Source organism: Mustela nigripes, chromosome 13 (genome assembly GCF_022355385.1).
Source record: "Mustela nigripes isolate SB6536 chromosome 13, MUSNIG.SB6536, whole genome shotgun sequence".
NCBI lineage: Eukaryota > Metazoa > Chordata > Mammalia > Carnivora > Mustelidae > Mustela > Mustela nigripes.
Window position 1 is genome coordinate 124,604,567 of NC_081569.1, and position 14,444 is coordinate 124,619,010.

The following is a 14,444-nucleotide window of genomic DNA, read 5'->3' on the forward strand; positions in this document are numbered from 1 at the left end:
TGTGATTAGCATAAAATCTGAGCATCTCAGTTTGCTTGCAAGATCCTATGTTCCTAAAAATGAATTGCCTTTACAACATTGTCTTAGGCTTCTTGCTCGCTCTACTCCCAGTGCAAGGTTTTTCTTGTTTGTTTGTTTCTGTCGCAGACTCTTCGTTCCCTCTACCCTGAATACTTTCTACTTCTTGTCCAGTCACGGTTGGCTTCTTCTCATCCTTGAAGTGGTAATTACATGTCACCTCTTCAGAGAGATCTTCTCTTAACACCCTAATAACTAAGATTCCTTTTTACTCCTCATCTTAACCCTGTATTGATTTGTAGGTAGTTTACGTATTTATAGCTAACTTGTTTCATCCTTCTTTCCCCTCTTAGATATGAAGCTTATCTATCTTATCTTGAAAGCTTATCTATTTCATATATATCTCATTTATTTTTTGTATCCTGAACATCTAGCAGGTGTTTGCTAATGATTTGGTAGATGAATTAATAAATACTCTATTTAAAATAAGTTTGAGAGGAGTTCCACACTCTGTTCCACTTCTGTTTGCCTTCCCTTTTGCTCACTCTCCCCTCACCTAGCCTTTAATACATTCCAAAATGTTGACATCCCTTGGTGTTAGGAAGAGTCATTGGTATCATATCATCATTACTGTACCAGGAAACTGGTTGAATGTTCATTAGCCTCCTAATGTTCAAAGGAAAGGTACCCAAAATTATTCTTTAATTTTTTTGTATTAAAAATGATCACCCTTTCAGCCTTGCCCCATGACTCTGGAAAGGCAAGCTAATTTCGTAGTGCTCTAAGTAACCAAGGAAGAAAAAGACATTGAACTTTTTTTTTTCTTTTTGACAGAGATCACAAGTAGGCAAAGAGGCAGGCAGAGAGAGAGGAGGAGGCTGATTCCCTGCTGAGCAGAGAGGCTGCTGTGGGGCTCGATCCCAGGACCCTGGGATCATGACCTGAGCCGAAGGAAGAGGCTTTAACCCACTGAGCCACCCAGGTGCCCCGACATTGAACTTTTTGGAGAGGGAAATCCTATGTAGTATGTTCTAAAATGCTGCATGTATAATTTTGTGTTCTTTTGCTATTTTGTATTTTTTTTTTTAATTTATTCCCTACCAGGGGTAATAGCTGATATCAATTGAGTTCAGTCCCTTATCCATACTGGGAAGTTACTTTTAAAAGACTTGTCCCTCAGCATTTTGAACTTTAGAATAAATTCTCCTCCCATTTTTAAACTATCAGTCTCGTGGGGTATGGGTGGGTTCTCTATCCACAATATCACAAAGTTGAAATTAAGGGTTGGCCCACTGCATGCTCACTTGGAACTGTCTTCTCCAAGCCTTTGCCTGTTGTTGGCAGGATTGAGTTCCTTGTAGTTTTAGGGTTGTAGTTGCCCTGTGGTCATTTCTGTCTCAGCCATGGAAAACCTTCTTCTCACACTTCAAATTTCTCTGACTGCTTCTGTTGCTACCAGTGAGAGAAAACACTCTGCTTTAAGTCACCCCATCTTAAGGTCAACTGTTTAGCAACCTTAATTGCGTCTGCAAAATCCCTTTTAAATATGACATAATCTTGGGGATTGCACCAGGATGTGGAGATCATGGGGGTCCTCTTAAAATTCTCTATGGTTAATCTAGAATGGCACCCATCTGCTTATCAGAAAACCTGATTACAGTAGTTTAAACAAAAACACTTTTTTCACATAATAAATATAGAGTTGAATGTTGATACTGGCTCAGTGGCTCAGTGACTGTGATTCTCTTGTCCTTGCATTTGTGGTTGTGGGGTGATTATCATAGTTCCAGCCATCACAACCATATTCAAGATAGGAAAAATGGGAAAGGGACAAGGATTGAGAATGCATACACATTATCCATCCACGTCATGGAGACGTGCAATACAAAGCAAGATTAGGCAAAGACAAAAAACATCCCTGAACTTTAGTTCTCATTTTTCCTCCATTTATGCCTCATTGACCAGAACTTGGTCAGCTGGTTATCCTTGGTGCTAGGGAGGTGGGAAAGCAGGAATAGAAATGTTCTGTGATTGGCTTAACCAGTCATGACCCATCCCCTGGTGCTGGATGAGAAGGAAGAGGTGTTGGAAACCCAGCTAGCATATCTGTTCCATATCTTTTCTGAAAGGCAGAATATGGCGTAGTGGAAAGAGTACATAAGTTAACATCAGGAGACTTGTGATCCTGTCCCAACTCTGTCAGTTTTCACTGTGTGACCTTAGGTTAGTCAAGCAACTTCCTTGAGTCATTTCATGTATCTGTCAAATGAGAGAAATAGCTGTTTTACTTACCTCAGGGTTGTTGTAAGAATGAATTGACATAATCCATGAAGTTCTTTGTATCCTGGAAATATATACTAATTATAATTTTTGGTATTTGGTATAAAACTAAGAGTATTTCTTTGATTTCAAGAAATGTATGTGTATGTGTATATATAGACATACAAATAAATATACATATTTAAAAATATTTTATAATCTCTAAAATGAGATGTATTTTACAATTGATGGCATTTTAGTTTCAATGGAATATAATAATATTTTGTTTAGCTTCTTGGAAAGTCTTAGGTTATGTCTAGAAGATATGGCCATTATTGGGACCTGCAAGATTCTTATGACTCCTAGGCAACTGAGAGTCTTATGATGGAACATCTAAAGCGATAGACTTATGGCTCTAAAATACAGATGGAAAGAAATTATCCACACCAACTCCTTATTTTCACACAGGCAAAATACTTGTATTCCTGTTCTAAATATGAAACTAAAGTAAGCGGAGTTTACCAAGATGGAGTAAGCCAGGACCTCCCTAGAGTTTGAGGTATTAGAAAGTCTTCTGCAAACCTTAAAGGGTGACCTTCTGCCACGATTATTCATTACATTCTGAATGTAACACACTGTTCAGGCACCTGGGAACGTCCTTCAGGGTCACTGCCTCAGGAATGCAGCAAAGATCAGATACAGCCTATTTTCTAGGCCAAATGCGATTGAGATCCTTGATTCCGAATGTGGAGCCACAGAGCTTTTTAATAAGGCAGCTATCAGGATTGTTTATTTTGAAGAAAAATCAATTAATAAGATGTTTTTAATTATTACTTTGAGATATATATAAATATGCATGCCCATAAATATAGATACATTTATATGTGTATGTATTTGTACATGTATGTATGTGTATATATACACAAATGATGTGACTTTAGAGGGGACAAAAACAGACATCTAGTGATGGGGAATTATGGTGTATGTGATTGAAAGAGAGAAAGTGGGGACTTAGTTCAGAGGGAATCATGGATACAAACTGATGTTGGTTGAAATAAATATATTCCTTTTGGAGTTCTTCTGTATGGTTGACTTGGGCCTGGAGTGTTCATTTTAACCAATTTCCAGTGGAAGAGGAGTGGTCAGTCAAACAAAAAAAAAGTGGTCAGTCAAACAGTCAAACAAAAGTTTGTTTGTTTATTTTAAAGAATAATGTATTTAAATGAAAGTAAAAATGGTGAAAAAATAGTAGGAACATACAACCAAAGTAACTTACCTTTTCCTTTTGAGAACATCAAAGCACATGTTAATTAAAGTGTGTGTGTTCTCCAGTGTTCAGATTCTGTTAAAATGAACCTGTTCTCTCCTACAGTAAAAGACTTTAGGAGAAGGAAAAGAAGCAGTGTTCCAGGTCCTGAATCTGATCTGGGTCTTTGTCACAGGGCAATTGTGCTTTCAGGGCTTGTGTTTATTCTGAGAAATTATGAAGCAAGTGGCATGGTTGCTTTAACTTATGATTAAATCGTTGTGATTTTTCTAGCCCACTCTGACAGAGGTCTCAGAGTACAAAACCATGCATGGTATTACTTTGATTCAAGCATTGCAAATTCTGAGTGCATAGTAGATGTTCAGGAAGTTGGTTGAATGTCTTGCTTTAGAAGAAAGCTTTTCAGAAATACATTTGATCTATGCAGTCTTAGTTTTTCATTCTTACTTTCTTCCCAGTTTTCTTTTTGACCTTGAGATGTTTGTCTTTGATCAGAAAAAGTCTGAGGCCTTACTTAAGGGTTTGGTATTGGCACTAGGATCTAGTTTGAGATGTTTCTGCGTAAACCCCAAACAGATGGCTAGATAGTGTTTGCCAGTAGCCTCAAAACCCAACAACTAGATGCAGACACGTCCAAAGAAACTATCTAGTTGAATACATATGGCAAAGAGATATAAGAGGGAACTGGCTAAATTCTCAGATTAAAATAATCTTTAGGGTTCACTAACCAAACAAGAATTATGTTACTGTGTTTATAAAACATAACTAACCTACCAAAACAAAACATTTTCTCAGCTCTGAAGGGATGGAATTAATCCATATAGTTATATGAAACCCTCCTTTGCTTTTTATACGGTTTATGAAAGTTTTCTAAAACTTCTAATTAAGATTTCTAGGATGTCACTATAAAATAACCCTATTTTAGATTATCTGAACTGGACTCTTTTTTTCTTTTTAAAAATGATTACAAGTCAAAAGGAAATGTTTTGGGGAGGACTTCCAATTCTGGCTATAACTAATAACAAACTAGTCCTTGTGCAGTGTACAACCATGAAACTACTGGACAAAATGTATGAGGCAAGTGTTTTCAGGTACTGATCAACAGAAATCACAGTATTTCAGTCCTGAGAGAAGGAAAGCTCGTGAGGTGAGCCTGATGATTACCTTGGCTCCCTTCCAGGGGAGAGTTTCCTGATGCAGCATCATATGCTGGAGTCTACACTGAGCACAGCAGTCCTGCTGAGCTAAGCAAACGGAGATCAGAGTCGGGGGCAGTTGAAGCAGCTGGAATCTGCTGGACAGGACATTAGAGAAGAGAGAGTAGCATGGGGGATGCCGGAGCAGAAGTGTGTCTGGGTATACCCAGGGAATCCTTGGCCTGGCTAGAGTGCAAATGTACAGACTGAAACCATATGAGATTTACCAAAAGTGGTGGCTCCAAGGTTGAGAATGGGACAGAAATACTAGAGGTTAAACCATGTTGGGAGATATTGGCAGTCCAGTCCAGCCCAGCCACATCGGAAAGACTTCCTTAACACATTATTAATATTCTAACCATCCAGAAAAGTCACAGAAAGTCTGCGTCTTAGGGCAAAGGAACATGCTTTCAAGCAGGGTTGGTAAAATTCTTTTATAGAGTTAGATGGAAATTATTTTAGGTCCTGTGAACTATACAGCATCTGTTATAACTACTCAAATTTGCTATTGTAGAGCCAGAGCAGCCATAGACAATATGTAAATGAATGCACATGGTTTTGTGTCATTATGACTTTATTTACAAATAAGGCAGAGGGCCAGCTTTGGGTCATGGATGTAGCTTGCCAGATGCTACTCTAGAATAAGACCTACTCTGAACCTACCCTAAAAAAGCCTAGAACCAAGTGCTGCTGAAATCTGCCATGGAGATTGAGTTGGAAAGTTGAGTTCTGCAGTTGTTAGAGATGCTTAGGGGACATCTTTGGCTTTTCTCAGATCCACCCAACAAAGTGGGAGACTATAATGAATGTGAGCAAGCATTTTGACTACTGGCAAAAATCAGCTCTGTAGAGGAAGATCAAATCCAGAATGTCTTCAGTGTCTCATCAACAATTAGTAGGTGAGCAAAGAAATGGGGAAATATTAATTTCAATATTAAAATAGTAAAAAAAAGTCAATAGAAATGAATCCCCAGATGGTCCAGATATTGGATATGGCAGACAAAACCTGTAAAGCAGCTGTTGTAAATATGTTCAAAGAACTAAAGGAAGACATTGTCATAGTGATTAAACATATAGGGCATCACAGGCAAGAAATAGAAACTATAAAAGAATCTAATGAGGGGCGCCTGGGTGGCTCAGTGGGTTAAAGCCTCTGCCTTCGGCTCAGGTCATGATCCTAGGGTCCTGGGATCGAGTCCCACATTGGGCTGTCTGCTCAGCAGGGAGCCTGCTTCCCTTCCTCTTTCTGCCTGCCTCTCTGCCGACTTGTGATCTCTGTCTGTCAAATAAATAAATAAAATCTTTTTTTTTTAAAAAAAGAATCTAATGAAAATTTTAGAATAGAGAAGTTGAATAACTGAGATGAAAAGTTCATAGAATGAACTTAACAGGAAATAAAGATAATAGAAGAAAGAGTCAAGGAGCTTGAAGACAGATCAGTAGGGGAGGAGAGAAAGCCAACTCTTCATCAGAAACCATAGATTCCAAAAGACAAAATACTGAAGGAAAAGAAAAGTCAACCTCAAATTCTATGTCTCCTGAAAAATATCCTTTAAAAACAAAGGTGAAATAAAGAATGGATTATTATAGAGCCAGGCTGTTCAATAGAAATAGAGTACAAACCACATATGTATTATTTTAAGTTTTCTAGTTACCCCATTTAAAAAATGTTAAAAGAAACAGGTGAAGTTAATTTTAATCAAACCCAGCACAGAGTGCTCAGTGCTGAGCACTGGTCCCTGACTTTGCCCAAGACTTTTCCTGGTCTCTGGCTTTGCCCAAGACACTGAGGCTGTTGTGGCCGATAGCTTCCATCTCCAAGCTCCTCAGTGCAGTCTGAGGAACGTTACTCTCTCGTAGGCACATTTCTTTAGTCACTCTCCACTCTTAAACGTCAGGCAGCTTACCATTTCCTACTGAACTCTTCTTCTCAGCTGTTAAGGTTACCAATCCTCTCTCCCCACATTTCCTCAGTAGACACCTCAGCTTTCATCAGACTGACCTCTTCACTGGTCTAGAAACAAGCCCACAAAGGTCTGATTCTTACTCTCCACTTAGACTGATCCTCTGTCCCAAGGATGTCCTCGGATATCCTTACTCTTCCCTTCTGGTGGACCAGAACCAAGGATATACTTCAGATCCAAGAAATCTGTTCTGTTTTTTATGGTTCCAACCCTTGCAGATCTCTCTCTGGCTAAATAGCATTTCTGGTATGTCCTGTAGGAGGATTATTTCCAGATTTGTTGTGTTTGCTCTTCTGTGTCCCAAGCTAGATCGCAAGCTGTTGAGAATCACTGTCTCAAAGGGTGCTTAGTCTATGTCCAAACACATAGGGCTTATGAATGTGTGTCAGAGGATTGGCATAAAACAGAGCCATTTCTGTGGTTCCCATCTTGTCAGCTGACTGTGTTTTCCACCCCAGATTTCAGCATGTAAGTGATGCTGGGGAAGAAGCTTTTCTCTGAAGTGGCAATCCAGAGACTTCAATGAATCTAGTAGTGTCTTTTGGTCAGTCCTGCTGCTGATACTGAGTCACTACCCATTTGTGGTGATTTTACGCTTCACTTTATGATTCACATTCTAAAAATGGGGTGAGGTTTTTATAGAGAACCCGACTCCAGTGTGAACTTAGCCTCACAATTATTGGGTTCCCCTGTGGTTTCCAGCTGCTGGCACAGCCACATCTCGTGGCTTCTTGGATATGGCTGTTTCATGGCAAATACCCAGAATCCATTTCACAGGATTATGACTATGTAATAAATTTGTTCCACCAGGCTTTCTTGGGGCTGCTTATTATCCGTAACCAGCCCATGTCTGGATCTGGGACAGACAAGCTAAGGAAGTGTAGATAAACCTTTGGGGCTCTTCTTTCACTCATACTTTCTGAGTAGTAGTCTTGGTTCCTTAGCCAGACTCTGTCTGTATCTGGAAAGAAGAGGTTGAATGCTTGACTCCATGTAACATCTGGGAGAACTTTGCTAAAAATGATTGAAAAGAGAAATCCATAATGCCAGAATGTGGAAATGACAGAAACGGGGCAGGGGGAGGTTTGTTTCATGAAATTTGCATTCTAGTCCAAAGACTTCCTCTAATGAGCTGTGTGACTTCTGGCCAGTAAATTAACAATATCAGTGACGGCTATAGCGGACACTCATAAGGAGTTTGGACTGGGCCCTGGTACGTAATAAGCCCTCTGTGTCGTCACCTGCTGTTACCATCATCAATGTTACAGAGGGCTCATTACTTCCCGTACTAAGTACACCATGTCTATTATCTCTCTGAATCCTTTAAATTACGAAGTGAGTCTTGTTATTCCTGCTGTACAGGGCTGAAATGAGACTTAAAGCCTGTACAGGATTCAGATCCCAGGACCATGTTCTCATTCTCTGTTGCTATGTTTGATTTCCTTGGGCCTCAGTTTACTCATCTGTGAACTTGAGAGGTAGACTGTTGGTCTTTAAAACCTTTGAGCTCTAAAATTTCTCAGTATTTGTCCCATTACTTTCACCCTTTTCCTTCACCTCTTACCATGTCCCCTCCCATACCCACACTCATCTGTGAATTTTGCTGGATTCATCATCACGGGGTCAGGAGGATGTTTTCCCCATTGAGCTATGACGCTGCATGTGTCAGCACATGGACTTGTATTGTGGCTTTTTTGTTGTTGTTGGACCTGGCTTACATGATGCTGTTGTAGGGAGAGGAGGAGTCTGACTCTTCTATTTTGCTGTCTTATCTTGGCCTGGAGCCAGGAACACAGCGACACTCATGTTTGATGGGGCTTGAGAATGGCTTGCAGGGACAAGCCAGCCAGAGTCAGTTTTGGGGTCTTTGGGCTCTGTGTAGTTCTCTGGTGAGATCTGGTGTTGGAGCACTGTAGTCTCCAGGCTGTTTGCACATGTCTGGTCCCGTGGTTGGTAAGAATCTTTGGAGAGGGACTTGGAAGAGAGATTTCCAGGCTTTCCATTCTCTGCGCAGCTGGGGTATCCTGGCAGATTTCCATATGGAGAGTTTTCACAGATCATTTCATTATGGTTCTGTTGTAATTGATGTTTGCAAAGTACTTTAGTTGGGTGGTGTTGCATATATTCTGGTACTTTTTTTGTTGTTTGTGGCTGTGATCCAAAGATCAGAGAGTTTTGGCATTAGAAGACCTACGTTTCAGGGTTGCATTGATCACTTCTTAGCTTGGTGCATCTAACACACCTGCTTATCATGGCGTCTAGTTCATGATTCCGTGGATAAGATCTAATCATGGAGAAAAAAGAGTCCATTCGTCACTTTTTTGGAATGTGTGAATTCTTCTAGTTAGAAGCCTGGAGGAAACATCTTAGGGCACCAAGCAAGGGCCTGGAAACAATGAAAATGTTGGATAAATCACTCCTCTCACCCCAAATTTCTTCATCTGTAAAGGAATTTTAGTTATATCTGCCTTACTCAAGCAAAATGGCTATAGAATCAAATGACGTATGGTATGAACATATGTGTTTTTTGGGGCTCCTGGGTGGCTAAGTTGCTTAAGCATCCAACTCTTGGTTTTGGCTGAGGTCATGATCTCCCAGTTGTGGGATCAGGCCCCACGTTGCTGTGCTCATTGTGGAGTCTGTTCAGATTCTTTCGCCCTCTCCCTCTCAAATAAAGAAATAAAAACTTCCAAAAATATATTTTAAAAAACTTAATGAAAATTATAAATATGTACAAGCAGTTATTTTTAGGCTGTATTATACAGCAAAACTGTTTGCTACCAAAAATGTCAAAAATTATTACATATTTCTGTTCTGATTAACCCCGGCATAGATTATTTATAGCAGGTAATAATCTATACTAAAATTTCTTAGCATTTTTTTTGTTTTGCCCCAGTCAGAAGGCTATGAGTTAAATTTTTCTAGACTAAAATGAATATTGTTAAGTATTCCATTAATAAGAACAGATATTGTTCAGGGCAAATAGTAGCTCTTTTGTGGAAACACATTAATTTTGCATTAATTCAGATTTTATTAATTTATAAGAGCAAGATCTAGGTTCAAATTGTAAATGGACATTAATAGTACAAACAGAATTATGAGTCTGTTAAGTCTCTTTCTATATACAAAGAACATAATTGTGTTGTGAGTAAAGAAAGGCTAGACTTTCATGTACTAATTCAAATTGGCCTAAATTGGAAATGTGTTTCTTTAACTCACATTTTTTACTAAAGCAAATATTCCCTTCCCATTTACTCCAAATGAACAAGATGACTCCATTTCTATTTCTCTTGGTTGGTAAGCTGTGCTTGGAGGTACCATCTGGAGATGGTTGGGTTTCTGCCAAGGATTTAAATCAAGCTTGCAAAGAGCTGCCTGCTTAAGGCAAGAAAGTGTTATGAGTTACTACGAAAGAACATGCTTTTATTTTACCATCTATTAAAAGAAAGTGAAAATACTTTGAAAAGTTTTAATTTTTGTTTTACAATAGTATTATATTATAAATAAAAGTATTCCCAAAATATAAAAATTGGAGAGATTTGGGAATCCAATTGCTTAAATTTGCATAATTATTTGCAAGTCTGATGGGAAGACCTATGCAGAGATCTTGATGCTAAAGGCAGATATTTCTGTACAAGGCATGGGGACAAGACAGGGCAAAGAGGAGTAATACAAGTTGGAAACCACCCAGACCTCCTCGTGGGCAGCGTTGAAAACCCTGGATCTGTGTGGGTCGGATATAATGTGATCATTGTCCTTTTAAATTTTTATTATTTTTTTAAACAGATTTCTGCCCGGCAGATTAGCCAAAGGAAAGAGGGACCAATCTATCTACGTTCTGAGCGCCACCCTCTACAAGACCCTCTTAACAGAGCCGAGGCCCGAGTTCACTGTGCTCCCATTCCCCCACCCCAGACGTTACTCTGGGGTCTGCCTGAGGCCATTGATGTGAAGATGACCAGTGCCTTCTTAGCATGACGACCTTGGACCATGTGATCGCCACCCACCAGTCAGAGTGGGTCTCCTTCAATGAGGAGCCACTCTTTCCTGTCCCTTCTGAGGGTAAGGAGCACTCTCATTTCTTAAGTGAAAAGATTAGCAAAGAACCACAACTCTTTATAATGACTTCTCCTCGATCATTCTTTGGATAGGATCTTAATGGGAAAAAGAGCCAGTTTGTCACTTTCCTAAGGTGCAGATTTGTCCACTGAGAAGCCTGGGGGAAGCATTTTTAGGAAACTTCGAGTCCCAAGCAGAAGGGCCTGGAAACACCAAAAGTATTGGGTGCTTTCTTCCAAGGAATGTAAACTTTGTAATTATAAATAACTCCTTTATACTTGGCCTTTTAGGGTGTTACTCCCAACGGCAGTTTGGATTTCCTAGTTTTTAAAGCATAGCTGTGAAGAGTGACAGGCACTAGAGACAGATTGCTTAGGCTCGGATCCTGGCTCTGTCACAGCTAAGGGATGTGCCCTTGGGTAGTTGGTCTCTTTAACCTCTCTATGCTGTCGTTTCTCTATCCAGTAGGGGTAATCACAGTACCTTCCTCAGGGGGGCTGTGAAGACAAAATGAATTAATATACATATAGTGCTTAGAACAGTGCCTAGCATGTGGAAAGATCTCAGTTAATTGTCATCCACAATCATGAAGATGGCTAAATTGACTTCTAGGGACCTGGTGCTCAGGGATGCAGGTCAAGGTAGGGGACAGGAGGTATTTGCAGAGTCTGGTTCGCTGGTTCTGTCCTACTGCAGCTACCCTTGTCAGCTGCTATCAACCCAGATTCACTGATAGCACCTGGAAAGTGTGAGTTGACAGGTGAGCCATCCAGTATTCTGGCCATGGGGCTACTGAGTCCTTAAAATGCGGCTAGTCGGAATTGAAGTGTGTCTTAAGTATAAAATGCCAACACTGAATTTCAAAGACCTAGTGAAAGTAAGATATTTCATTAATAACTTTTATATTAATTACATGTTAGAATTATAAATTTTCAACATATGGAGTTGAAATTTATATTACTAGAAGTAGCTCTTTTTACTTTTTTTTAATGTGGCTATTAAAAAATTAAAATTACATACGTGGTTCAGCTTTTATTTCTGTTGGGCAGTGCTCATCTAAAGGCTTTGGTTACATGCAGGTAGACTAGTTTGTGTGGCTAATGATGGCAGGAAAAAATTTTATGTAAGTACTTCGGTTTTTAAAAAGTATTCATATAGTAAAATCAACCACTTTTGCTATGCAGTTGAGAAACTTCAACACATGTCTAGATCTGTGTAGCCACCCCGATGATTAGGATATAGTTCTTTAAAAAAAAAATTTTTTTTTGAAGGACGTTGCGTGTTCTAGGACCAAAAAAGTGCTGGAAAGGTAGGATCCTCATTTAGCTGGACCTCATTCAGCCGGCTGTTGGTACAGAGTTCGCACCTGGCAGCCTGCGGACACACGTAGTTTGGACTGCGTGGAGTTTGAAGTGTGAATTCGAATGTGTTTAGTCCAGACAGAAGCTTTCCTGTTCAGCCAAAGTCTCTGTCTGTCCCAGTTGCCTTTTGCTTTTCTCCTTCGACTCAGTTATCTTTTTCTTTGGCCTCTAGAGCATTGTTGTTTGTGACTGCCAGGCACTGGAATAGATGCTAGGATGAGAATTATGAACAAGATTTCCATTCTCAGGCTGCGGGGGCACTGGCTGTGGGCATGATGAGTTTTCCTTCGTCCCCATTGTGAGGAAAACTCCCCTTTAGCATGGAGACAGGCGGGCATGGCTCTTCCTTCACCCGCACCCACCCGTATCATGAGTCTTGTGATCACCCCTTACCTACCCTTGGGGTTTTCCTCCATGAGACAGTTTTGAAGGGTGGCCTTCCTCATGTGATTGACGGTGGTGTCTGGTATGTATTTCAGGGGGCACGGAAGAGCACGTCCCAGCACCGTCGTCTTACTCAGACCAGTCTGAGAGCTCCTCCGGGGAGAACCATGTCGTGGACGGAGGCTGTCAAGATCTTTCCCACTCAGAGCAGGATGACTCCTCTGAGAAGCTGGGTCTCATCTCTGAAGCGACCTCCCCTCCTGGGAGCCCCGAGCAGCCCTCACCTGACCTGGCCTCGGCTATCAGCAACTGGGTTCAGTTTGAAGATGACACCCCCTGGGCCAGCACATCATCACCTCAGAAGGAAACAGGTGAGCCGGGTGGGAGGCTGAGAAGAGTTCAGGTGTAGGTCCGTGTTCACCAGGTCCATGGCCATCAGAGGTGTGTCAGGACTGAGGGGAATCCACTTTGCCAGAGCCCTCCAGCACAGGCCGTACAGGAGAGCCGGCAGAGACCTTGTCTGGCTTGGTTCTACAACTGGGCTTTGTCATCAAAACCTATGGAAAGATTTATGGGCTCTGGGCCCCTTCTAGCCTTCTATACTTGTCCTGGCTGCTGACCTGTCTTTGGAAGTATGCATATTTATTTGTCTATTAGATACTGGAGTTATGTTTACTCAGCACCTAAATTATAAGCTCCTTACAAGCAGACATGAATGTCTCTCTGAGCACGGACCATGATCAATTACTAATAGAGTCACTATTAAACATGCGTATGCTTGTGTCCCAGACCTGTCAGAGCTAAATCTTCAGGGGTGGGGCCTGTCATTAATGATAATTCTCTTATTTTGTGGCATTTCAGTAGCCAGAAGCTGCGCAGGGGAACTTAGTGAAGTGGAGGCGTTGTTGGTCCCCGCCCTGGTGACCTGGCTGCATAGTTTATTGTGTACCAAAGCATGTCAACGCTGACCAGATAGCCTTTGGGACTCTCTTAGCTCTCTCACTGCTGTGTAACAAATTACCACAGACTTAGCGGTTTAAACAACATAACTTTATTTTCTTTCAGTTCTGTAGTTCAGAAGTCCAAGTGTTGGACGTGGTGTCACTGTGCTCATTCAAAGTGTTGGGAAGGCTGCATTCCTTCCAGGAGATTCTAAGGAAGAATCTGTTTCCTTGCCCTTTCTAGCTTTTGGATGATGCCCACATTCCATGGCACGTGTCCCCTTCTTCTGCCGCCAAAGCCAGCAATGCTGCATCTCTCTGTGCCTTTCTTCTGGAATCTCATCTTCCTCTGATTTCCGCCCACCTCTTCCACTTTTAAGATCCTTAATTCATCACATCTGCAAAGTCCCTTTTTCCATGTAGGGTGACATATTCCCAGGTTCTGGGGATGAGGACATAGACATCTTTGGGGGGCATTATTTTGTCTACCACAGAGACCTACTAGAGAAAATTAAGGTTGATAGATTTTTTTTGTGTTGTTGTTGGTGAGCCACCCAGGTGGCCCTCGACTTATTCATATTTAAACATCAGATTTGTTAGTGAATTGTTGGTGAGAGAGCCGTGACACTCAGAGCAGCAGGGATGAAATGACAGGTCCAGACAAGCTTCCCAGTCTCGCTGGAGGGAGGAAGTAACCTTTACTGAACATCCAACACTGGCAGAACAGTGGGCCGGTGAAGCATTTTAGACAGGGGAAGAGTTTTCCAACACAGGGGACTGAAGCAGTACAGAAGTGTCTTATTTTTCATGAGATGTATTTACCAAACACTGTCCCATGCACCATGCTCAACGCTTTGACTATATCATCTCATGTACCTCTTATAGTCATATGAGGAAAGCATTAATATTATACTGATACTGTACATGAGGAAACTGAGAAGATAGTGGTTTGGGAATTTGTCCAAGGTTGTATGCTGGAAAGTGTCAGAGGAGAG

At 40.9% G+C, this 14,444-nt stretch overlaps 1 protein-coding gene across 3 annotated transcripts in view; it reads left to right on the forward strand.

Moving 5' to 3' along the window:
* Window positions 1-14,444, forward strand: part of STON2 (stonin 2) — a 149,415-nt gene that overhangs the window by 21,018 nt on the left and 113,953 nt on the right. For 2 of the 3 annotated variants that reach the window (XM_059373583.1, XM_059373584.1), the window contains exons 2-3: window positions 10,491-10,766; window positions 12,604-12,879. In XM_059373583.1, the coding sequence (XP_059229566.1) occupies window positions 10,679-10,766; window positions 12,604-12,879 (364 nt within the window). In that variant the 5' untranslated portion in view covers window positions 10,491-10,678. The remainder of the gene's footprint in view (window positions 1-10,490; window positions 10,767-12,603; window positions 12,880-14,444) is intronic. The other variant, XM_059373585.1, reaches the window with a different exon arrangement.